The sequence below is a fragment of the Neoarius graeffei genome, chromosome 7 (genome assembly GCF_027579695.1).
Source record: "Neoarius graeffei isolate fNeoGra1 chromosome 7, fNeoGra1.pri, whole genome shotgun sequence".
Classification (NCBI taxonomy): Eukaryota; Metazoa; Chordata; class Actinopteri; order Siluriformes; family Ariidae; genus Neoarius; species Neoarius graeffei.
The window spans coordinates 23,358,562-23,383,212 of NC_083575.1; the positions used below are offsets into that span (position 1 = coordinate 23,358,562).

General features: G+C 40.2%; 1 protein-coding gene across 1 annotated transcript in view; it reads right to left on the reverse strand.

Moving 5' to 3' along the window:
• The window catches only part of col21a1 (collagen, type XXI, alpha 1), a 155,474-nt gene that overhangs the window by 90,038 nt on the left and 40,785 nt on the right, over positions 1-24,651 (reverse strand). Inside the window, exons 11-16 of the mRNA XM_060924923.1 lie at positions 16,187-16,240; positions 16,051-16,104; positions 10,420-10,473; positions 4,879-4,932; positions 4,698-4,751; positions 4,565-4,618 (exon numbers count right to left, since the gene is read on the reverse strand). Coding sequence (XP_060780906.1) covers positions 4,565-4,618; positions 4,698-4,751; positions 4,879-4,932; positions 10,420-10,473; positions 16,051-16,104; positions 16,187-16,240 — 324 coding nt within the window. The remainder of the gene's footprint in view (positions 1-4,564; positions 4,619-4,697; positions 4,752-4,878; positions 4,933-10,419; positions 10,474-16,050; positions 16,105-16,186; positions 16,241-24,651) is intronic.

A 24,651-nucleotide genomic window follows, 5' to 3' on the forward strand; every position in this document is an offset into this window, starting at 1 on the left:
TCGGAAATTGGTGAACTGAATGTCCTATTGTAATGGATTTGAACATCCAAACACAACACAGCACATTCACATCATTATTTTTGAAAGAGTCCAACAACAATATCCAATTTCAGTAAGTAAACAAGCATGGAGTCAGATGAACTGAAATGACCCAGATAACCAGGTCTGGTTGATAACGTGTGATGTCATGCGACATTAGCCTTGAGGCAAGGCTGCCTTTTTCTAGGATCCGGAAGCCGCAATTTATCGATAGTTTTGTGCTTGATAATAAAATAAGAAATAATTAATATTATTTTCCCCCTGCTTTATTACTTCATTTTGGTCGTTACATTATATATATATATATATATATATATATATATATATATATATATATATATATATATATATATATATATATATTCATTTTAAAGCATTACAATAAGGCATTGCCTACACTTTAAGAATGTACTTAAAGTTGCTGATTGCTGATTTGGCCACTCCTAAAATTTCTGCTGTCTCTCTGATAGGTCCATTTTGTTGTTTCAGCCTACTTCACTTGCATCGACACTTCTTTGGACTGCATATTGAGAGTCCCCATGAACAGCTGCCAAATTTGAATTCAACACTTGGAATTAAGTCCAGACCTTTTCTCTCCTTGTCATGAAATAACAAGGAAACAGGTCATAACTGGCTATGCCCTGCAAAAAATTGAAAACTGAATTTGAGGAGAAAATTACTTAATACTAGTGAAATTATCTTGCTGCATGGACAGATATTTTTACTTGATAAGACATTTTAGAATAAGTTGGTTGCAATCTAGAATGAGGTTTAATAATCTCAGAATTGATGTCTTGTATTCTTCTAATAGGAAATGCTAGATCGTTTCAACTATTTTCAAGATATTTTCCCTTGCATTTTTTGCAGTGTGAAACTGCGTATCAGTCAATTGTCCGATTATGTTTGAACCTGTGAAAGAATGTATTTAATTCCTAAAGGGTTAATGCCATATTTTTTGTTAAATGTCTTGCATTAAAGCTGAAATTGTACATTTCAGTCAGATCTTGATCACTTCATTTTAAACTCATTGTGGTCATGCACAGAGGCAAAATTACAAAAATTTGTGTCGCTGTCCAAATACTTATGGACCGGACTGTATAAGGGTGGACAACATGGCATTGACTCCGATTGTGAGGTTTTGAAGTCTAAATTTGGTCTAATTGAAAGTTGCCATCTTGACTGAGTTTGTGCAGTAGGTCAAAATTGGAGTGTGTATGTTCATGAGGCTTGAGTGTCATGTCCGAAACTGTCAATCACCAATTCAAGCATGATGGACCCTTTAATACAAGAAGGGCACAAGAGAACACCTGGAAAGGGATGACCCGATTTGGCAATAAGCACACGCATAAAGCCGCACCAGGAGCTTTTCTATTATGGACCATCCCCAGGCACAACAAGCAGGTGCTGTCCTGATCATTCTCATCAAAAAAAGAAGAAGAAAGAAACTAAAACCCTGAGGGTAGTGAATAACGTCTGACTTTTTGATTGCAAACACATGCTAGACAGGCATCAGCATGCTTAAGAGCAGCTAGTTTGAAGACTTGCTAGAACATGCTCAAAAACATTGGCAAGCACATCCAAAAAAAATGTTCAGTGTGATGCCGAGATTGCTGTCATTCTAACCAGGCAGCACCTAGCTGAATGGAAAGTTTAGTATTAAAGTAAAAGTTGGACAGATGTGATGCATTCTTAGCAATGTGAAGAGCTGAGAGCTGGGCATGAATGGAGAATATATACATATACATAGTGGGCAACACATGTGTCATTACAGGCAAGAATAAAACAAGAAGCCTTTGTTTATCACATGTACACTCAAGCATGGACTTGAGCACGTTTCCTCTGCATTTAACCCATCTGAACCAGTGAACACATACAGTGGTGCTTGAAAGTTTGTGAACCCTTTAGAATTTTCAATATTTCTGCATAAATATGACCTAAAACATCATCAGATTTTCACACAAGTCCTAAAAGTAGATAAAGAGAACCCGGTTAAAAAAATGAGACAAAAATATCATACTTGGTCATTTATTTATTGAGGAAAATGATCCAATATTACATATCTGTGAGTGGCAAAAGTATGTGAACCTTTGCTTTCAGTATCTGGTGTGACCCCTTGTGCAGCAATGACTGCAGCTAAACATTTCCAGTAACTGTTGATCAGTCCTGCACACTGGCTTGGAGGAATTTTAGCTTATTCCTCCATACAGAACAGCTTCAACTCTGGGATGTTGGTGGGTTTCCTCACATTAACTGCTCGCTTCAGGTCCTTCCACAACATTTTGATTGGATTAAGGTCAGGACTTTAACTTGGACATTCCAAAACATTAGTTTTATTCTTCTTTAACCATTCTTTGGTAGAACAACTTGTGTGCTTAGGGTCGTTGTCTTGCTGCATGACCCACCTTCTCTTGAGATTCAGTTCATGGACAGATGTCCTCACATTTTCCTTTAGAATTCGCTGGTATAATTTAGATTCCATTGTTCCATCAATGATAGCAAGCCATCCTGGCCCAGATGCAGCAAAACAGGCCCAAACCATGATACTACCACCACCATGTTTCACAGATGGGATAAGGTTCTTATGCTGGAATGCAGTGTTTTCCTTTCTCCAAACATAACGCTTCTCATTTACAACATTAAGTTCTATTTTGGCCTCATCCATCCACAAAACATTTTTCTAATACCCTTCTGGCTTGTCCACATGATCTTTAGCAAACTGCAGACGAGCAGCAATGTTCTTTTTGGAGAGCAGTGGCTTTCTCCTTGCAACCCTGCCATGCACACCATTATTGTTCAGTGTTCTCCTGATGGTGGACTCATGAACATTAACATTATCCAATGTGAGAGAGGCCTTCAGTTGCTTAGAAGTTACCCTGGGGTCCTTTGTGACCTCGCCAACTATTACACACCTTGCTCTTGGAGTAATCTTTGTTGGTCGACCACTCATGGGGAGGGTAACAATGGTCTTGAATTTCTTCCATTTGTACACAATCTGTCTGACTGTGGATTGGTGGAGTCCAAACTCTTTAGAGATGGATTTGTAACCTTTTCCAGCCTGATGAGCATCAACAACACTTTTTCTGAGGTCCTCAGAAATCTCTTTTGTTCATGCCATGATACACTTCCACAAACATGTGTTGTAAAGATCAGGCTTTGATAGATCCCTGTTCTTTAAATAAAACAGGGTGCCCACTCACACCTGATTGTCATCCCATTGATTGAAAGCACCTGAGTCTAATTTCACCTTCAAATTAACTGGTAATCCTAGAGGTTCACTTACTTTTGCCACTCATAGATATGTAATATTGGATCATTTTCCTCAATAAATAAATGACCAAGTATAATATTTTTGTCTCATTTGTTTAACTGGGTTCTGTTTATCTACTTTTAGGACTTGTGTGAAAATCTGATCATGTTTTAGGTCATATTTATGCAGAAATATAGAAAATTCTAAAGGGTTCACAAACTTTCAAGCACCACTGTACATACATGGTAACAAGTGTTGCCCTGCGTTAACCTAACTGCATGTCTTTGGACTGTGGGGGAAACCAGAGCACCCGGAGGAAACCCATGCGGTCAACATGCCAACTCCACATAGAAAGGCCCCTGTCAGCCACTGGGCTCGAACCCAGAACCTTCTTGCTGTGAGGTGACACTGCTAACCACTACACCACCGTGCCACCCTAAAACTCTGTTGCCTCGTGTGAGGATCAAACTCATGACCTTCAGATTATGAGACTGGCGCACTACCCACTGTACTAACAAGGCTTAACACAATATGTGTTTAGGCATGGCTTCCCATTCTATTTATGTTATGCAAAGCGAATTGACTGAAAGGGCAGCACGGTGGTGTAGTGGTTAGCACTTGCCTCACAGCAAGAAGGTCCTGAGTTCGAGCCCAGTGGCCGACAAGGGCCTTTCTGTGTGGAGTTTGTATGTTCTCCCTGTGTCTGTGTGGGTTTCTTCTGGGTGCTCTGGTTTCCCCCACAGTCCAAAGACATGCAGGTTAGGTTAACTGGTGGCTCTAAATTGACCGTAGGTGTGAATGTGAGTGTGAATGGTTGTTTGTCTCTATGTGTCAGCCCTGTGATGACCTGGCAACTTAGCCAGGGTGTACCCCACCTCTCGCCCATAGTCAGCTAGGATAGGATCCAGCTTGCCTGCGACCCTGTACAGGATAAGCGGCTACAGATAATGGATGGATGGATCCAGTAAGCATTTCAAAGATATAAATCAGCGATTCATAATGTGGACAGCTACCTATATTGTATTGCTCAGCTAAGAAAACTATTTGCTCTTTAGAAAATGCATGAAAACAGAAAGCATAATTCCAAATTGAGAAGGAAATTGTGTGAGCCATGAATTAACAGCACAAAGCCATATTGAATTCACTCTAGTAAGACAGTAAAATTCATAGAAACTGGCCTTGCCAAAGAACCCCAGTGGTCCATGCTCTCAAATTGTAGATCATTAATATCTAAACATGTGTATGCTTTTTTCTCTTAAACTTTTGCTCAGTGCAGACCTTTTGCCCAGGCCCTCCTGGAATTCCATCTTTTCCATCTCTTCCATGTGTCCCCTGTTGAAAAACAAACAAGTGCTTACTGTTTGTTTGCTAACAATTAACACAAGAATAAATGATAAAACTGCACACATACAGGTTGCCCTGGATATCCAGGTGGACCAACAGATCCGCTGTTTCCCTTTTCGCCCTGTAATAAAGATAATATCTGTAAATTTGACATTCATGGACATCGATTCATTTTGTTTTTGTCTACTTTTTCCCAAATGCATATGAAAACTTGCAAAACTACCCATGATATTTGTATGACTTTGTACCTGTTGCCCATCTTTGCCTGGCATCCCTTGCCTGCCTGGAGAGCCAGTTGCCCCCTATGAAAATGGGGAAAGAACGTTTATTGAAAAAAAAAGAAAGAAAACATCTATAAGGTTAATAGTAGTTACAGTACAATATTGTATTAATATTTATTTGGCTATAGTTGCAGATATTTCAAGAAGTAAAATTAATCCATTAAAGTAGATTATTATATATAAAGATGTTGAATGTGTAGGCTTTTAAAAGAATCCTAATTATGTACCACACAATCCTTAATAGAATTAGCATGTATTTTTGATCATTTGCAATAATATAACAATGCATCAAGGATGTTACATGGTGGCGCAAAGATATGAAGTTTATGTTTGAGTGGTGAATGTATACATCATGAGTGAGGTAAGCAAACAAGTGAAATACTTTCAACACAAGAAGATAAACTTCATATCTTTGCACCACCATGTAATGTTCTTTATGTGGACACGTCCACAAAAAATATGCAAGTTAATCAAAAGAATTTTGAACCAGATCGCCATTTTGATAACGCACGTCTAGTCAGCAGTAAAACACTGGGAGTGACATCATCAGAGTGAAATATCTGGAATTATTATAGATACAGGCGACGTTTTCCATGGAATAAAAACATGTATTCTATTCCCTTCTAGTGGGTTTATTGATGGCATGCAATATTATCATATCGCTTATCCTCCATGTATTACGCCACTCTCCCCAATGGAGAATGAGCGTACAACATTGTTACAATATTGCACGTCACCAAGACAACACGTCGTCACACATTGGAGCTCATGCAAAGATCCAATGACAAAACTTTTCTGCTGCACATGCGCACAATCATTTCTTTGTCAGCTGGGAAAGAGAGAAGATGAAGCTAATCCAGTGCTAGGTTTAAGCACTAAATAAATAAACTGAAAACTCAAACTGAAGATGCGCTGAACACTCGAAAGGCTACCAAAACTTCATTATATATTCTTCACACATATTTACAAGAGAAAAACATACCAATGGACACCAAAAAACTGGAAAAGAAACATGTCGGAGATGTAAAACTTCTGCGCTAGCCGAAGTGAGGGTAGTGAGGTTTGCTTCATTAAAAGCAGAAGGGTTTGAAATAATTTTGACTGCCAGGTCGCTCTGTTGTGTGTAGTTGCTGATGTTGATTTTAAAAGTAACTAAGTAAATTACATTGGGAAATGAATACTTAATTCTGAGTGAAAAATGCTGTGGCAAGTGTGCGTGGAAGAAGAGTCTGAAGACAAAAATCTTAGTTTCTTGGTTGTTATCCTGTGCTACTGATGAACACTATAGCATCTGGAAGGTGACTTCACTGACACGCTGATGAACGCTACACCGGCTGGAAGGTGACTTCACTGTCGCACTAATGAATGCTACACCGGCTGGAAGGTGACTTGTCTTTGACTCATTCAGTATCATACTAGCCAAATGGAATATATCTGATATACCATGAAAAAAGCCAGCAATATTATTTAAATATATCAATCAGATCCGTGATGTATTTTGTATGAAAAAATGAGTTTTTCAACATGAAAAGATAAACTTCATATCTTCAAGCCAACATGTGATTTTCTTTTTATTATAGAGACACATTCACAAACAAAAAGTACCCAAAATTATCAAAATAATTTATCCGTTTCGTCACGAGTGGCATATTGAAAAATATGTCACGGCTGTAGTTCTCAGTGTCCCGGATGCAGTTCATATGAAAAATATGAGTGGCATATTTCCCAGTAAAACACTCGTGTCTATGTAATTATTTCCTTATATTGTCGTACCTGGCCTGTATTATCGCCTTTGGATTATATATATATATATATATATATATATATATATATATATATATCCACATCTATCACCACTCTATATATATATATATATATATATATATATATATAGTGGTGATAGATGTGGCGATCCCAGCTGACGCCAACATCAGGAAGAAGGAACATGAGAAAATTGAGAAGTATCAAGGGTTGAAAGAGCAGCTGGAACGGATGTGGAAGGTCAAGGGTTGCGTGGTCCCCGTGGTAGTGGGGGCACTTGGGGCAGTAACCCCCAAACTGGGAGAGTGGCTCCAGCAAATCCCAGGAACAACATCTGAAGCCTCAGTCCAGAAGAGCACAGTACTAGGAACATCGAAGATACTGCGCAGAACCCTCAAACTCCCAGGCCTCTGGTAGAGGACCCAAGCTTGAGGATGACATGGATACCACCCCCCCGCCCGGGGGTGAGAAGGAGATTTTATATATATATATATATATATATACACACACATTTAACAATGGGGGTGATGAAGGTGTCTATTGTCGTACCTGGCCTGTATTACCGCCTTTGGATTATATATCTCATCTCATTTTTATATATATATATATATATATATATATATATATATATATAGGGCGGCACAGTGGTGTAGTGGTTAGCGCTGTCGCCTCACAGCAAGAAGGTCCGGGTTCGAACCCCATGGCCGGCAAGGGCCTTTCTGTGCGGAGTGTGCATGTTCTCCCCGTGTCCGCGTGGGTTTCCTCCGGGTGCTCCGGTTTCCCCCACAGTCCAAAGACATGCAGGTTAGGTTAACTGGTGACTCTAAATTGACCGCGAGTGTGAATGGTTGTCTGTGTCCATGTGTCAGCCCTGTGATGACCTGGCGACTTGTCCAGGGTGTACCCCGCCTTTCGCCCGTAGTCAGCTGGGATAGGCTCCAGCTTGCCTGCGACCCTGTAGAACAGGATAAAGCGGCTACAGATAATGAGATGAGATGAGATATATATATATATATATATATATACACATTTAACGCTGGGGGTGATGAAAGTGTCTGAGGCTACTAACATAGAACCTTGTGTTCTGATTTTGTTACATTCTGCACCTCCAAGGCAGTTCCTTTTTGAATTAGTAAAGACTATTTCAAAATCATTAAGATTCACAACACCTCCTCATGTTTACACATATTTTGAGACCCACAGTCCCTGGGCTTTCAGGCAACTCAGACTTTGTGAACAGTCTGGATGCTAAAGCTAACCCAAAGTGTAGGACAATTATGTCCTTTTATGACCGATATGTCACTCTTCTGAAGACTGGATGATGCTTGCTTTTAATTACATGTATGCATACACATTGTGCATATCCTCTGAAATTAATGCTACACATCCACATGATGCAATACCAATATAAATTGTGGGGACAGTACAACATCCTGTGACAATGTCTGCAACTGACTAAACAAAGTAGCACTGTGTCTCAAACTGCATACTTGTGTACTATTCTAGACACTTTTTTGAGTATGAGCAATAATTTAAGTTTAGTGTCTGAATGGAAAAAAAAACTCACATCGTCTTCAAACCTACTGAAAAGTCTGTTTTGTGTACCAGACTTTCAGATTTTCTAGATTAGTAAGTGCTTTTGAATTTTCGATTTAAGATGCCACTCATGATAACAATCATGATGATGGTTTTAGCAAAGCTCATCGGTGTGTTTTAACATTACTGAAGATGAAATCTCTCAACAGTTTACAGTTCAAATTGGATATCAGATGGACAGGGAAGTCACTTTTCATGTGCCATCTGGTTTCCCTTTTAACACTCAATGTGTACATAAAGTGCACAGGAGAGTATGGGAACAATGCTGCTCATGTTGCCTCTGCTGCTGCACACAAAGTCGTGTTTCAAGCATGAACTGCCCTTTACCCTTTATGTGGAAGTGAAGAAATCATCTGTATGACTGGAATGTGGAAATGTGCATCTTAAAGATTTAGGATCATAAACCAATAATGTAGAATGGCAGTCATGTAAAGAAGATATTTAAGTCTCCTCGAGACAGAATTTGGCAAATCCTGTGGGTTTTGTTTTTTTTTTAATCAGAAAATAATTTGAAAAGAACACAGCCAGGTGTCCTGGCTTGTATACTACCTCTATGGCTTTTTTCTCTAGTAGTGACTACACTTCAATAAAAAGTATAGCCAATTGTCTTGGGTCTCACAGCTATGTGGGCTGGATCCCTTTGTTTGGCATTATACAATGGTACCCTGTGAACAGTGTGCTCTGTAGTCACTGATCTGACGTTATCAAGTTCCAGAGTTACAAGGGGGAAACCAGAGTCCTGTCAACCACCTCTTTTCCGAAACAATGGCAGGATCCCCTGAAGCTTGTGAATGTGCTTTGGAGGTTCGGTCACTCAAAAAGCGCTATACAAATAAACTTGACTCTGTGCTCTGGCTTTGTTTCTGGGTTTTTGCAGCATGTCCTCTGTCTAGTTTGTAGTTTTAATCCCCAACTTTGTGGACTTAAAGATAGCCTTCTGCCTCAAATATTTAATTTGTATTTCAATCATCTCGTGATTAATGGGCCTGTGTACAAAAGTCCAACCTGGGTACTGCCAGCCAGTAACTAAGCTCTAGCAATAGCATTTGAGCCAACCAAACTTGCATTTTCCATTGTGTTAACAGACACAGTTATTTACCGCACCTTTTTTTCATCACTGTCCTAGCCACTTCCCTATTTAGTCAGGGAACTATTCCTTCCCTGTTTATATACTTGTCATATCCATGTTTGGTCTACTCAAGGGAGCAACTATTTCCCCTGCTTTTTTTGAAGGAGTCTTGGAATGCCTGGGCATAGGAATAAGGAGCTACCCAGATATCTATGGCATTAAGCCTAGAGTTACTGTAAGTTTTGTTAAAGCTGTACTGCCTTTCAGATTTTTCAAATATAGGTCATAAAAAGAATTTTCCCTGACACCCAATTATTTTTGTTCAGTGGACCGAAAGCTACTGAATTCGAATCACAGACTTTCAATTTTATTTTATTTTTTTAAAAATAGAACAATTAATGAATTTAGGGCTACATGGCCCTAAATTCTCTGTTATTTTTTCCTGCTTCACCATGACGCAATACAAGATACTACATCATGCATCATGTGGTGGGCTTTCCCCGTTCACGCAAGGCATTGTGGGATAGGAATTTGAAACAGGAGAGAACAATGGAGGACATGAGTGTGCGAATGAAACGTGAAAGGCCGACTACAGTAACGGAAAGCAAGAAGAAAAGACATTTTGTGAAGGAAAGGAAACGCAGGACCAAACTAAAAAATATCGGCGGTCAGCGAGCACCTCGGTGTGATCAGCTGTTCGTTTAGCGACAGAATGATGTAACCGTCAGTGCACGATCAAGGTAAACCTGTAGATGGCAGTAATGCAACACTGGATGCCAGCTGCCATAAAAAATTTCATGCACATTATTTGCTAGGGAAGCCCTTCAAATTACAAAATGGCCTTTTTTTCCCCGATATTACAGAAATAAACACATATCACAATGACCAAATTTCAGAGGGAACTAAATTTCACCAATTTTATGAAATCGAAAGGCCATCTACTTTTAATTTATTTGCAAACAAGTGTGCCGTTTGGATCTGGTCACTTTTGCTCTCAGTCTTTTAAACTACACAGATCCATATGGTACATTCAACTGAAATAAGTGAGGATACAAATGTTACATAAAAAATGCCTACAGTACCTTTTCACCCAGTTGACCTGGAGGGCCAGGTAATCCTGGGACACCTCTTTCACCCTGCAGAGAGATGAGGAAATGTTTTCTTTAATTACAAAAAACGTCTACACATCCCTGTTAAAGTTACTATGTTTTGTGATGTAAAACAAAAAAACAAGGTACATCATGTCAGGTCCTTTTCCGCAGTTAATGTGATATAGCAAAAACAAAATTCAAGTGAAAAACAAATAAACATTTATGGGGGTGGGAAGGGAACTTAGAATAATGTGGTTGCATAAATGCGCACACCCCTGAATTAATACTCTCTTAAAGATTGTAATACAGCACCCAGTGTTTTGGGGTAGGAGTCTACCAACATGGTACATCACGATTTGGCAATGTTATTCCACTCTTGCTTGCAAAAATGCTTCAGATCTATCAATTTGTGAATCAAATCTCCAATACAACACCCTTTTCAAGTGTTTCCTCAAGTTTTTTAGATAGGATTTAGATCTTGGTTCTGACTGGACCATTCCAAAGCTTTAATCATCTTTTGAAGCCATTTTTGTGTTATGTTGGAAGGTTACAGTTGCTCTTCAGCTGTCTAACAGTGGCCAGCAGGTTTTGTGCAGAATAAATTGATATTTGGAGCTATCAATGATTCCCTCTGTCTTGACTAGAGCTGCAGTTGCAGCTGATGAGAAGCTCCATAGCATGATGCTGCCACCACCATGTTTCACAGTGGGTATGGTGTTCTTTGGGTGGTTAATCAGAATCACTTTATTGATGACAGCTAAGTAGTTTTGAACATGCAGCTGAGTGTGACTGGTTAATTCTGAGTACAGTAAAATGGCTCATTATAAATACATGTGCACACTTATCCAACCAGGTTATCATGAGTTTTTATCTTTTAATCCTCTAAAATGTTTCTATTTGTTTTTCACTTGGATTTTGTTAATGCCACATCACATTAAAAGTGGAAAAAAGCTCAGACATGATTTATCTTGGTAAAGATATCTTATAAGGAAAAAAGTATTCAGACACCAAAAATTACCAACATTAGTCCCTTCTTGCAAAACTGTTGTTGTTGGCGATTTTACAGCTCTATGATAAGAAGTAATTAACTTTTTTTTGCAATATTTTGGTTCTATTATGGCATTCTTCTTGTCAAAATGTCTTCAATTTCCCAAGGTTACAAGGGTCTCACTGATGGACTCGCAATTTCAGAATCCTCCATAAATTTTAAATGGGATTCAAGCCAGGAAATGATCTAGGCTTTGCAAAGCATTCTTGTGTTATTTTTGCTATATGGTTGGGTTCATTTTTCTGTTGAAACATCCATCTTCTCCCCAGATTCAGTTTTCTTTTACAGGTTTCTTTTGATGCCATGTAATGCCCCAGTACCATGTGCACAAAAGTAGCCCCGTATCTTGATGGTCTCACATATTTCACTATGGGTATGATGTTGTTGGACCCCGGCGGGTAAGCGTCAACCAAGGTAGCCAAAAACAACCTGGCGTAGAACGGCCCAGGCTGAGCACCAAGAGATGGGCCTGATATGAGGTGAAGCTCAAAGAGTAGCAAAAGACCGCACAGAATGGTCAACATGTCACAGCCTTATTTTCCACTCAGAAAGAAGAGGATAAGTAAGTAATGATGTTGTTGGGATCATGCACACAACCTTTATTTCTCCAAACTTATGGAGCTGAATTATTGCGAAAGAGCGCTCCTTTAGAAGAAGAAGCCTTTATTCATCACATGCACACTTCAAGCACAGTGAAATTCATCCTCTGCATTTAACCCATCTGAAGCAGTGAACAAACACACACTCAGAGCAGTGGGCAGCCACACCAGAGCGCCCGGGGAGCAGTCAGGGGTCAGGTACCTTGCTCAAGGGCACCTCAGCCCAAGGCCGCCCCACGTCAACCTAACTGCATGTCTTTGGATTGTGGGGGAAACCGAAGCACCCGGAGGAAACTCACACAGACACAGGGAGAACATGGAAACTCCACACAGAAAGGCCCTCGCCCAGAAGGTTCTGGGTTCGAACCCGGAACCTTCTTGCTGTGAGGCGACCGTGCTAACCACTACACCACCGTGCCTTTGACTGAGGACTACAGCTAACTTTAGGACTGCAGTTGTCATGAATGGTTTTGCACTCAAGTTTCCATCAATGAACAGTTTATAACTTCAACAAAACAGACTTCATGTTAAAACCTTAATGATTTTCCTAGTTACACAGTTGCACTTTGTGACTATGTAGGACACAGTTATAGAAGCAAGTTATTTATAATCACGCTATCTGTTATCACCCAAATGAGGATGGGCTCCCTTTTGAGTCTGGTTCCTCTCGAGGTTTCTTCCTCATGTTATCTGAGGGAGATTTTCCTTGCCACCATCACCACAGGCTTCTCATTGGAGATAAATTAGGGATAAAATTAGCTCATGTTTGAAGTCTTTTCTGTAAAGCTGCTTTGCGACAATATCTATTGTTAAAAGCGCTATAAAAATAAACTTGACTTTTTGTATTGTCTGACCAGAATTTGTTGTTTTTGCAAACGGTTTCTCATTTCTTTTTAGTAGTGGAGTTTTTCCTGGGGTGTAGGAATAGAGATGATGGCAGTGTAGTTCATTGCTTATTGTTCTCTGTGTAACTGTTGTTCCTGCTGCTTTCAGGTCTTCGTGCAACTATTTTTGAGTGACTACTGGTTTCTCTCCTACCTTTCTTGTGATTAGTCGCACATTGTGAAATCTTATGTGATGCACCTATCAGGATGATTAATTGTGGTTTGATTAATTGTGGTTTGATTAATTTTTTAACTGCATATTCTTGAACTGATTGCACCGACTGGAGTATTTATGGTCTTTGATTTGGCTCTGTAGCTATCCATTTGAGTGTTGTTTTCTTAAATAACGTTGTCCCTGAGAACTTTAGGAAGCTGCTTCACATTCAATATGATTGCTACATGTTCCCTGAAATCCATCCATTATCTATACCATTTATCCATCAGGATTGTGGGTGAGCTGGAGCCAATCCCAGCTGACTTTGGGTGAGAGGTGGGGTACACCCTGGGCAAGTCACCGATCTATTAGTGGGCTTTCCATGAAATCTTCTCAACCAAAGACAATGAAGCAGAAGAAGAAAAAGAAGAGAAGGAATTTTTATTTATCACACATGCACTCAGGCACAGTGAAATTCCTCCTCTGCATTTAACCCATCTGAAGCAGTGAACATGCACACACAAGTGAGCAATGAGTACACACACACACATACCCAGAGCAGTGGGCAGCTATGCTACAGCACCTGGGGAGCAGATAGGGGTTAGGTGCTTTGCTGAAGAGCGCTTCAGCCATGATAAAGAGGGAGGGGGAAGTGCTGTTCATTCACTCAACTCCCCTCACATTTTTCCTGCCAGTCCCAGGAATCTAACCAGCGACCCTTTGAGCCCAGGGCTGCTTCTCTAACCTTCAGGCCATGGCTGCAGGTGCAAATGGCAAAAGAACCTTTTTCCCCAGCATTTACAGTGGATATAAAAAGTGTACACACCCCGTTAACATGATAGGTTTTTCTGATGCAAAAAAACAAAAACAATGAGACCCCAATAAATCATTTCAAAATTTTTCTCACCTTTAATGTGACCTATAACCTGTACAATTCAATTGAAAAACAAAGAAATCTGTTGGGGGGAAAAACATTAAAAAAAAACGTACAATAAGCTGGTTGCATAAGTGTGCACACCCTTAAACTAATACTTTGTTGAAGCACCTTTTGATTTAATTACAGCATTCAGTCTTTTGGGGTTCACACCTGCCATCAATCAAAATGACTCTGATTAACCCCAAATAAAGTTCAGCTTTCCTAGTAGGATTTTCCTGACATTTACTCAGTTGCATCCTCCAGCAAAAGCCAGGGTTCGCAGAGAGCTTACAAAGCATCAAAGGGATCTCATTGTTGAAAAGTATCAGTCAGAAGAAGGGTACAAAAACATTTCCACGGCATTAGATATACCATGGAGCACAGTGAAGACAGTCATCAAGAAGTGGAGAAAATATGGGACAGCAATGACATTACTGAGAACTGGAGATCCCTCCAAAATTGATGAAAAGACAAGAAAAAAACTGGTCAGGGAGGCTGCCAAGAGGCCTACAGCAACACTGAAGGAGCTGCAGGAATTTCTGGCAAGTACTGGTTGTGTACTACATGTGACAACAATCTCCTGTATTCTCCATATGTCTGGACTATGGGGTTGGGTCACAAGATGGAAGCCCTTTCTTCCTGAGAAAAACATCCAGGCCCGGCTAAATTTTGCACACAAAAAAATACACCAACTCTCCCAAAAGCATGTGGGAAAATGTGTTATGGTCGGACGAAACCAAGGTTGAACTTTTTGGTATGTTTGGCGCAAAAACAACACTGCACATCACCAAAAGAACACCATACCCACGGTGAAGCATGGTGGTGGCAGCATCATGTTTTGGGGTTGTTTTTCTTCAGCTGGAACAGGGGCTTTAGTCAAGGTGGAGGGAATTATGAACAGTTCTAAATACCAGTCAATTTTGGCCCAAAACCTTCAGGTCTCTGCTCAAAAGCTGAAGATGAAAAGGAATTTCATCTTTCAGCATGACAATGACCCCAAGCATACATCAAAATCAACAAAATAATGGTTTCACCAGAAGAAAATAAAAGTTTTGGAATGCCCCAGCCAGAGCCCAGACCTAAATCCAATTGAAAATCTGTGGGGTGACCTGAAAAGGGCTGTGCACAAGAGATGCCCTCACAATCTGACAGGTTTGGAGTGCTTTTGCAAGGAAGAGTGGGTAAATATTGCCAAGTCTAGATGTGGCAGGCTGATAGACTCCGACCCAAAAAGACTGAACGCTGTAATTAAATCAAAAGGAGCTCCAACAAAGTATTAGTTTAAGGGTGTGCACACTTATGCAACCAGCTTATTGTACATTTTTTATTTTTTATGTTTTTCCCCCTAACAGATTTGTTTGTTTTTCAAATTAATTGTACAGGTTATACACATCCCATTAAAATGAAAAAAAAAAAACTATTTTTTTAACGGGGAGTGTACACTTTTTATATCCACTGTATATCTAGGACTTTTTATGTAATTGTGGCAGCAGGGGCGTGGTCAAGCGCCGGTCTGTGACAGGAGGGCGGAGTCAGGGAAGGTAAGTGGCAGAATCACTACACCTGACATGAATTAACCTGTTTGTGTGTGTCTTCCCAGTGACCGCGCCCTATTTAAGGAGAGAGAGCGAGAGCAGAGGGGCTCTCTCCCCAACCAGACGACTTGAGTGTGCGGGTGCGTGCATGGCTGAGAGAGTGACATTTTGCACTGAAAAGTGAAAATAAAAGAGTTTTGTGAACTCAGTTCTGGCCTGCCGTCCTTCTGTGCTCCACCCACCCATACGAACTGCTACAGTAATCTTTACATGTATATTTTAATATAATATCTGAATACCATTTTGTAAACATATTTTATGCTTATGAATACATACTTATTTGTTCATATTTATAAAAAGGCTACAGACATCATGTGTATGGAATTTTGCTGTGAATACATGCATGGAATGTAAAAACTAAAGTGTCTGAATACTTATTTATCCTCACCGTGCATTATATTAAATTTGAAATAAATGGCCCCTTACAGGCTCCCCAGGACTTCCTTTAACCCCCTTGTATCCATCTGCTCCACGAGGCCCCTAATAAAAGCAAATTATGTGACAAATATTGTGTCTGTTAATTCACAGAATTTGTTTACATTATTGGGAGTTACTTCCTTACCGCTATGCCAGGAAGACCTTGAATGCCAGCACTTCCTCTTGGCCCTGGTGCACCCTTAAATAAATGAAGAGATCAATTAATCAGGTTATCAATCTAGAACAACTACAGTAAATGTTCAAACATACCCAGATTTTCCTTCTAAATACAGTAGTAGGTTGTCATTTAAGATATAGTCACTACTGCTATATGTTAAATTGAGTACACTGCAATGTGGTCATGTTAGAAAAGCATTGGCAAGAGAATAGATAGTTGTTTTCATGCAGTACTAGTGGAAATGCAGTCTGTGAAATGAGAAGAATCGATGCCAAATAGGAGGGGGGAAAAAAGCACAGAAAATACAATACACAAGTTGCTTTTCAATTGTGACGCATCTGGCATGGAAACCTTTCCACAGGAGAAAACTAAGTGCCTCACTGTGTACTGGCTGTCAAGTGTTTTGGAGAAGGAATTTTGGAATAATAGTTTTCATAATTTGGTTTAAGTTGCCTTATTCCATGGATAAAGAGAACCAATAAATTTGATACCATGGATGGCTGCCTCTGTGTGTTGCTCCTACCTGCTTTGTTTGCTTTTATGTGTTAATGCAGTATTTGGTGCCTCAAATCCAATAACTTGGAAGAGGGAGACTAAGAGTGCAAACCTAATAAAACAAGTGTTGCCAGGCAAAACAAACCTCGCCCTGGCAGCGCTTATTTTATACCTGTATGTTGATAATGGTAATATTTCTCAATCATGAGCTGTCAGGTTATAGTCTGATGAAAATCCATGACCTTGAGTTTGACATTTCAAAGTCATTCAAGGTCAAAGGTCATGGTGCCACATGAAAGCCCATATGGCACTTCCTTTAAGTTGATAATGGTAAATATCTGTCTATCATCAACCATTTTCAAGTTACAGCCATCTGAAAATCTGTTACCTTGAGTTTGACCTTTCAAGGTCACTCAAGGTCAAAGATCATGGTGCCAAATGAAAGGCCATATGGGAGTTCCTATATGCTCATAATAGTAAACATTTGTCTACCGGCAACCGTTTTTGAGTTATAATGGAAAATGTTATTTTGACCGAAAGGTTGACCTTTCCGGTGACCTTCACCTTTACCCGATTACCCCCAAAATTCAATCAGGTAATCTATAGACCATTGCCCACCTACCCTGAAAATCTGAAGTCAATCGGTGCAACAGACAGACACACACACACACACACACACACACACACAAACAAATTAAAAGTCATGCAGAGCACAATACTTTCGAAAATCACAAAGAAACAGAAGTTATGGCCGATTAGGTGTTTTTACAAGATTTGACCTTGGTGACCTTGACCTTTGACCCACCAAAAACTAATGATGTCTGTGTGTGACCCTAGTGAGTTGTCCTGTACATTTTGGTGAAGATTGGTCAAGAAATGACGACGCTAGAGCACCAACAAATGGACAAACTGACAGATCAACATACTTGCAAAAATCTCTGATTTTCGCAAGTTATAAACCATACTGATTACAATACCTCACCCCACTTACTCCGTCGCGGGCAAGGTGATAAATGCCCAAATACAGACAACATGTCACTTGTGTCGAAAGTGAAAGTCTGTACCAGAGTTCTGGAAAAGAGATGCCAGCTAATAGTTGAACCTAAGATTCTGGAGTAATAATGCAAGTTTTGCAGAGGCTCTTTAATCTCGTACAGCTGTATGAGGTGTCATGGAAGTATGCTAGTCCAGTCTACATGTTTAATGGATTTCGAGAAGGATTATGGTCTGTCATGTGCCACCAATTGTTATTGAAGGCACAGCAGGAGCACGAGGTATCTAATCCTCTCTGAAATTATTGGAATGGCAAGGACAATTCTTTTGTTTCTGCTACAGTGGTGCTTGAAAGTTTGTGAACCCTTTAGAATTTTCTATATTTCTGCATAAATATGACCTAAAACATCATCAGATTTTCACACAAGTCCTAAAAGTAGATAAAGAGAACCCAGTTAAACAAATGAGATAAAAATATGATACTTGGTCATTTATTTATTGAGGAAAATGATCCAATACAGTACTACATATCTGTGAGTGGCAAAAGTATGTGAACCTTTGCTTTCAGTATCTGGTGTGACCCCCTTGTGCAGCAATAACTGCAACTAAACGTTTCAGGTAACTGTTGATCAGTCCTGCACACCGGCTTGGAGGAATTTTAGCCCATTCCTCCGTACAGAACAGCTTCAACTCTGGGATGTTGGTGGGTTTCCTCACATGAACTGTTCGCTTCAGGCCCTTCCACAGCATTTCGATTGGATTAAGGTCAGGACTTTGACTTGGCCATTCCAAAACATTAACTTTATTCTTCTTTAACCATTCTTTGGTAGAATGACTTGTGTGCTTAGGGTCGTTGTCTTGCTGCATGACCCACCTTCTCTTGAGATTCAGTTCATGGACAGATGTCCTGACATTTTCCTTTAGAATTCGCTGGTATAATTCAGAATTCATTGTTCCATCAATGATGGCAAGCCGTCCTGGCCCAGATGCAGCAAAACAGGCCCAAACCATGATACTACCACCACCATGTTTCACAGATGGGATAAGGTTCTTATGCTGGAATGCAGTGTTTTCCTTTCTCCAAACATAACGCTTCTCATTTAAACCAAAAAGTTCTATTTTGGTCTCATCCGTCCACACAAAACATTTTTTCCAATAGCCTTCTGGCTTGTCCACATGATCTTTAGCAAACTGCAGATGAGCAGCAGTGTTCTTTTTGGAGAGCAGTGGCTTTCTCCTTGCAACCCTGCCATGCACACCATTGTTGTTCAGTGTTCTCCTGATGGTGGACTCATGAACATTAACATTAGCCAATGTGAGAGAGGCCTTCGATTGCTTAGAAGTTACCCTGGGGTCCTTTGTGACCTCGCCGACTATTACATGCCTTGCTCTTGGAGTGATCTTTGTTGGTCGACCACTCCTTGGGAAGGTAACAATGGTCTTGAATTTCCTCCATTTGTACACAATCAATCTGACTGTGGATTGGTGGAGTCCAAACTCTTTAGAGATGGATTTGTAACCTTTCCCAGCCTGATGAGCATCAACAACGCTTTTTCTGAGGTCCTCAGAAATCTCCTTTGTTTGTACCATGATACACTTCCACAAACGTGTGTTGTGAAGATTAGACTTTTGCCATGTACACACGTAGCCGGGTATTTTTAAAACCGAACATTTCCCCCCCCCTCCCCTCCGTTTATAAAAATGTTTTATCCACACCACCTCGTCTTCGAAAAAAATCCCTTCCACACATAACTGAACATCTGCGTTTTCAATCACATTCATAAGCATTCCAAACCTGTAGATGGCATTATTTCCCCAAATCCTACCCCCTAATCACATCGCCTGTGCTCTTGGAGCAGTAGTTGGGCTTCTAAAATTAAACAAGTAAATATATTTATAGCGGGCGGCACGGTGGTGTAGTGGTTAGCGCTGTCGCCTCACAGCAAGAAGGTCCTGGGTTCGAGCCCCGGGGCCGGCGAGGGCCTTTCTGTGTGGAGTTTGCATGTTCTCCCCGTGTCCGCGTGGGTTTCCTCCGGGTGCTCCGGTTTCCCCCACAGTCCAAAGACATGCAGGTTAGGTTAACTGGTGACTCTAAATTGACCGTAGGTGTGAGTGTGAATGGTTGTCTGTGTCTATGTGTCAGCCCTGTGATGACCTGGCGACTTGTCCAGGGTGTACCCCGCCTTTCGCCCGTAGTCAGCTGGGATAGGCTCCAGCTTGCCTGCGACCCTGTAGAAGGATAAAGCGGCTAGAGATAATGAGATGAGATGAGATATATTTATAGCACCTATAATTATATAATATTTAATATAATTATTGTGCAGGTGCTATAGCACCTGCACAATAATTAACGCTTTCAAGGCACTACTCCGATCCATTACTCTTTAGCTAGCCGCACACTACGCCGATTTTCAGCGTACCGAGCCAACTGAAGTCGCGAGTCAGGCGTAAAGACTAGTTTTCGATGGTACCGACTCATCTCACAGCCGATTCGAAAAACTAATCGGGAGCCAGACTGATCGGCGAGAGTCGCTAGCAATAGCCAATCATATCTTTCGCATATAACACGTGACATCATTAAACACAATTTCTAGCGTGAGAAATACGTGTTGGTAGCACCTAATGCAGGTATATACTGTAATTCCATAGACTGAAGCTTTATCCATAGACACAGTGGGCTGGAAAGCCACTCTGCTCAAGTTGTGTGGCTGAATTCCAAATCGCTTTAACTCCCCTATATAAGTGCACTATTTAAGGTTGGAAATAATAGCTCATGCAGCCTAGATAGTGCGCTACATATTCCATGTTGTGTCATTTGTAATTCAGCCTGTAGCATCTTCAAGTGTTGGATTTAACAGTAACTATATCCAATAGCCAATCACAAAGCTATTAAGTTGTCACGTGTCGCTTCAATCGCGACTGCACTCGTCAACAGTCGGGGGATATGTGCGTGCCCTGTCGGGAGTCGGCTCTGAAATGGGTCGGTTCGGTACCGCGTGGATCGCCGCTTAATCTGGCTTCTGCAGTAAACAAAGGTCGCACGTTTGACGTCAGGGCAGATTTGTTGTCATTTTTTTGGCGCAGATTGTGACGTTCTAAAACGCAAAACTCCGGTTATCTCTATCTACACGAAAAGGCATACACGGAGTTTTCAAAAATCTTCACTTTGCCCAGAGTTTTTTTAAATATTTGTTTTTGATGTGTTTTCATGTGGATGACAGGCCAAAACGTAGAAAAATATCTTCGATTTAGCAGATACCCGGCTACGTGTGGACGGGGTCTTTGATAGATCCCTGTTCTTTAAATAAAACAGGGTGCCCACTCACACCTCATTGTCATCCCATTGATTGAAGACACCTGACTCTAATTTCACCTTCAAATTAACTGCTAATCCTAGAGGTTCACATACTTTGGCCACTCACAAATATGTAATATTGGATCGTTTTCCTCAATAAATAAATGACCAAGTATAATATTTTTGTCTCATTTGTTTAACTGGGTTCTCTTTATCTACTTTTAGGACTTGTGTGAAAATCTGATGATGTTTTAGGTCATGTTTATGCAGAAATATAGAAAATTCTAAAGGGTTCACAAACTTTCAAGCACCACTGTGTACATTTTGCTAAGAAATATATATGAAGTCACAGGAGTGCCATAAAAATAAATAAATCTGTAAAAATAAATAAATAAATAAATAAATAAATGCTTTTCTTCATTGCTTTTGCTATTCCCTACTGCTTTTCCCTGTTGTTGTTGTTGTTGTTGTTTTCCTCATTGGTTTTTCTTTTACTTGAAGGCCCAAGCTGTCAATCAACTGCCTTCCTGTTTAGCATGATTAGTCAGTTCCTGCACACATGAATCCTGCTTTGAGCAGTGTGAATGTGGTAGCAGTTTGAATCAGGGAGGGAAGGAAAGGATTTGCTTCCTCTGTGTGTATGCTGGCCATTATCTTGTTCTGGTACAGTTCTATCTTATCTTGTTCTTTTACAGTTTTAGTCTTTTTTTATGGCACTACACTGACAACATTCTGTTTCCTCACATTATATTTCTGTGAAAAAAGACTTGAAAATTGCTTTTTATTTGTAAATGTGAAGAATGTGTTTCTATTTAAACGGTTCAATGCTATAGTGGGTATTGTCACTGCCTCAGAGCTCAACAAAACCTGGCTTGATCCCCAGCTTGGGTAAAATAAAAATCTTAATAAAAACTTTGCTTTTATTCTGGGACCTCAGCAAATCATGCTGCCTGCATTAAAACAAACTGTGTATACGCAACTTTATTCATGTACAATCAATATACACATTTAGATCAGTTAAATGAAAATGTTTTCTGTGTAATTTCAGGATTTACTGGTGTAATGATGACACTGCAGCCTCAGATAAGCATACACAAAGACGCTTAAAAACAGGAAGAAAAAAAAAGACCAGATAATCGCCAGCATACACATACCGGTAGAGTAAGCAGATCCTTTCCTTCCCTCCCTGATTCAAACTGCTACCACATTCACACTGTGCAAAGCAGGATTTATGCGTGCAGGAATTGACTACTCATCCTGGGCAGGAAAGCATGCTTTGGCTTGCCAGTTGCTTGCCGAATAAAACTGAGGAATGTGTAAAGGACATTAGACACTGGATGCTTATTAACTTCCTTCTACTCAATTCTGACAAGACAGATGGACTTGTTGTAGGACCATGTGCAGCTAAAGTTTGCTCTCTAGCCTTTCTGCTTCATCATGTGCAGCAGTAAAGACCTTGGTGTGATTATTGGCTCCAGTCTTTCATTTGAAGCGCATGTAGATAATATTACAACCCTGATTCCAAAAAAGTTGGGACAAAGTACAAATTGTAAATAAAAACGGAATGCAATAATATACAAATCTCAAAAACTGATATTGTATTCACAATAGAACATAGACAACATATCAAATGTCAAAAGTGAGACATTTTGAAATTTCATGCCAAATATTGGCTCATTTGAAATTTCATGACAGCAACACATCTCAGAAAAGTTGGGACAGGGGCAATAAGAGGCTGGAAAAGTTAAAGGGACAAAAAAGGAACAGCTGGAGGACCAAATTGCAACTCATTAGGTCAATTGGCAATAGGTCATTAACATGACTGGGTATAAAAAGAGCATCTTGGAGCGACAGTGTCTCTCAGAAGTAAAGATGGGAAGAGGATCACCAATCCCCCTAATTCTGCACTGACAAATAGTGGAGCAATATCAGAAAGGAGTTCGACAGTGTAAAATTGCAAAGAGTTTGAACATCTCATCATCTACAGTGCATAATATCATCAAAAGATTCAGAGAATCTGGAAGAATCTCTGTGCGTAAGGGTCAAGGCCGGAAAACCATACTGGGTGCCCGTGATCTTCGGGCCCTTAGACGGCACTGCATCACATACAGGCATGCTTCTGTATTGGAAATCACAAAATGGGCTCAGGAATATTTCCAGAGAATATTATCTGTGAACACAATTCACCGTGCCATCTGCCGTTGCCAGCTAAAACTCTATAGTTCAAAGAAGAAGCCGTATCTAAACACAATCCAGAAGCGCAGACGTCTTCTCTGGGCCAAGGCTCATTTAAAATGGACTATGGCAAAGTGGAAAACTGTTCTGTGGTCAGACGAATCAAAATTTGAAGTTCTTTATGGAAATCAGGGACGCCGTGTCATTCGGACGAAAGAGGAAAAGGACGACCCGAGTTATCAGCGCTCAGTTCAGAAGCCTGCATCTCTGATGGTATGGGGTTGCATTAGTGCGTGTGGCATGGGCAGCTTACACATCTGGAAAGACACCATCAATGCTGAAAGGTATATCCAGGTTCTAGAGCAACATATGCTCCCATCCAGACGACGTCTCTTTCAGGGAAGACCTTGCATTTTCCAACATGACAATGCCAAACCACATACTGCATCAATTACAGCATCATGGCTGCGTAGAAGAAGGGTCCGGGTACTGAACTGGCCAGCCTGCAGTCCAGATCTTTCACCCATAGAAAACATTTGGCGCATCATAAAACGGAAGATACGACAAAAAAAAGACCTAAGACAGTTGAGCAACTAGAATCCTACATTAGACAAGAATGGGTTAACATTCCTATCCCTAAACTTGAGCAACTTGTCTCCTCAGTCCCCAGACGTTTACAGACTGTTGTAAAGAGAAAAGGGGATGTCTCACAGTGGTAAACATGGCCTTGTCCCAACTTTTTTGAGATGTGTTGTTGTCATGAAATTTAAAATCACCTAATTTTTATCTTTAAATGATACATTTTCTCAGTTTAAACATTTGATATGTCATCTATGTTCAATTCTGAATAAAATATGGAATTTTGAAACTTCCACATCATTGCATTCCGTTTTTATTTACAATTTGTACTTTGTCCCAACTTTTTTGGAATTGGGGTTGTACTAGAATAGCCTTCTTTCATTTCAGAAATATTGCTAAGATAAGAAATAATATAATGTCACTACACAATGCAGAAAAAAAAACTAGTGCATGCCTTTGTTATATCCAGGTTGAATTATTGTAATGCCTTACTGTCTGGATGTCCTAGTAGGTGCATAAAAAAGCTCCAGTTAATCCAGAATACAGCAGCAAGAGTCCTTATTAGAACCAGAAGATATGACCACGCCAACTCTTTTTTTTTTTTAATCCAGACTGCATTTGCTCCCAATCATATGTTGCACTGATTATAAGTTAGTACTATTGATATATAAAGCACTCAATGGTCTTGCAATACAGGACTAAGCAAACTTCTGATCTTTTATGACCCACCATACCTACTTGGATCAAAAGGTGCAGGTTACTCAAATAGTGAAGGCTACAGCAGGGGGCAGAGCCTTTTCTTACAAAGCCCCACAATTATAGTAGATCTGCAGAGTTCTCAGGCATAGAGTCTTTGGTAAACTGGGATGTTTGGATGCTGCCCCCACACACACAC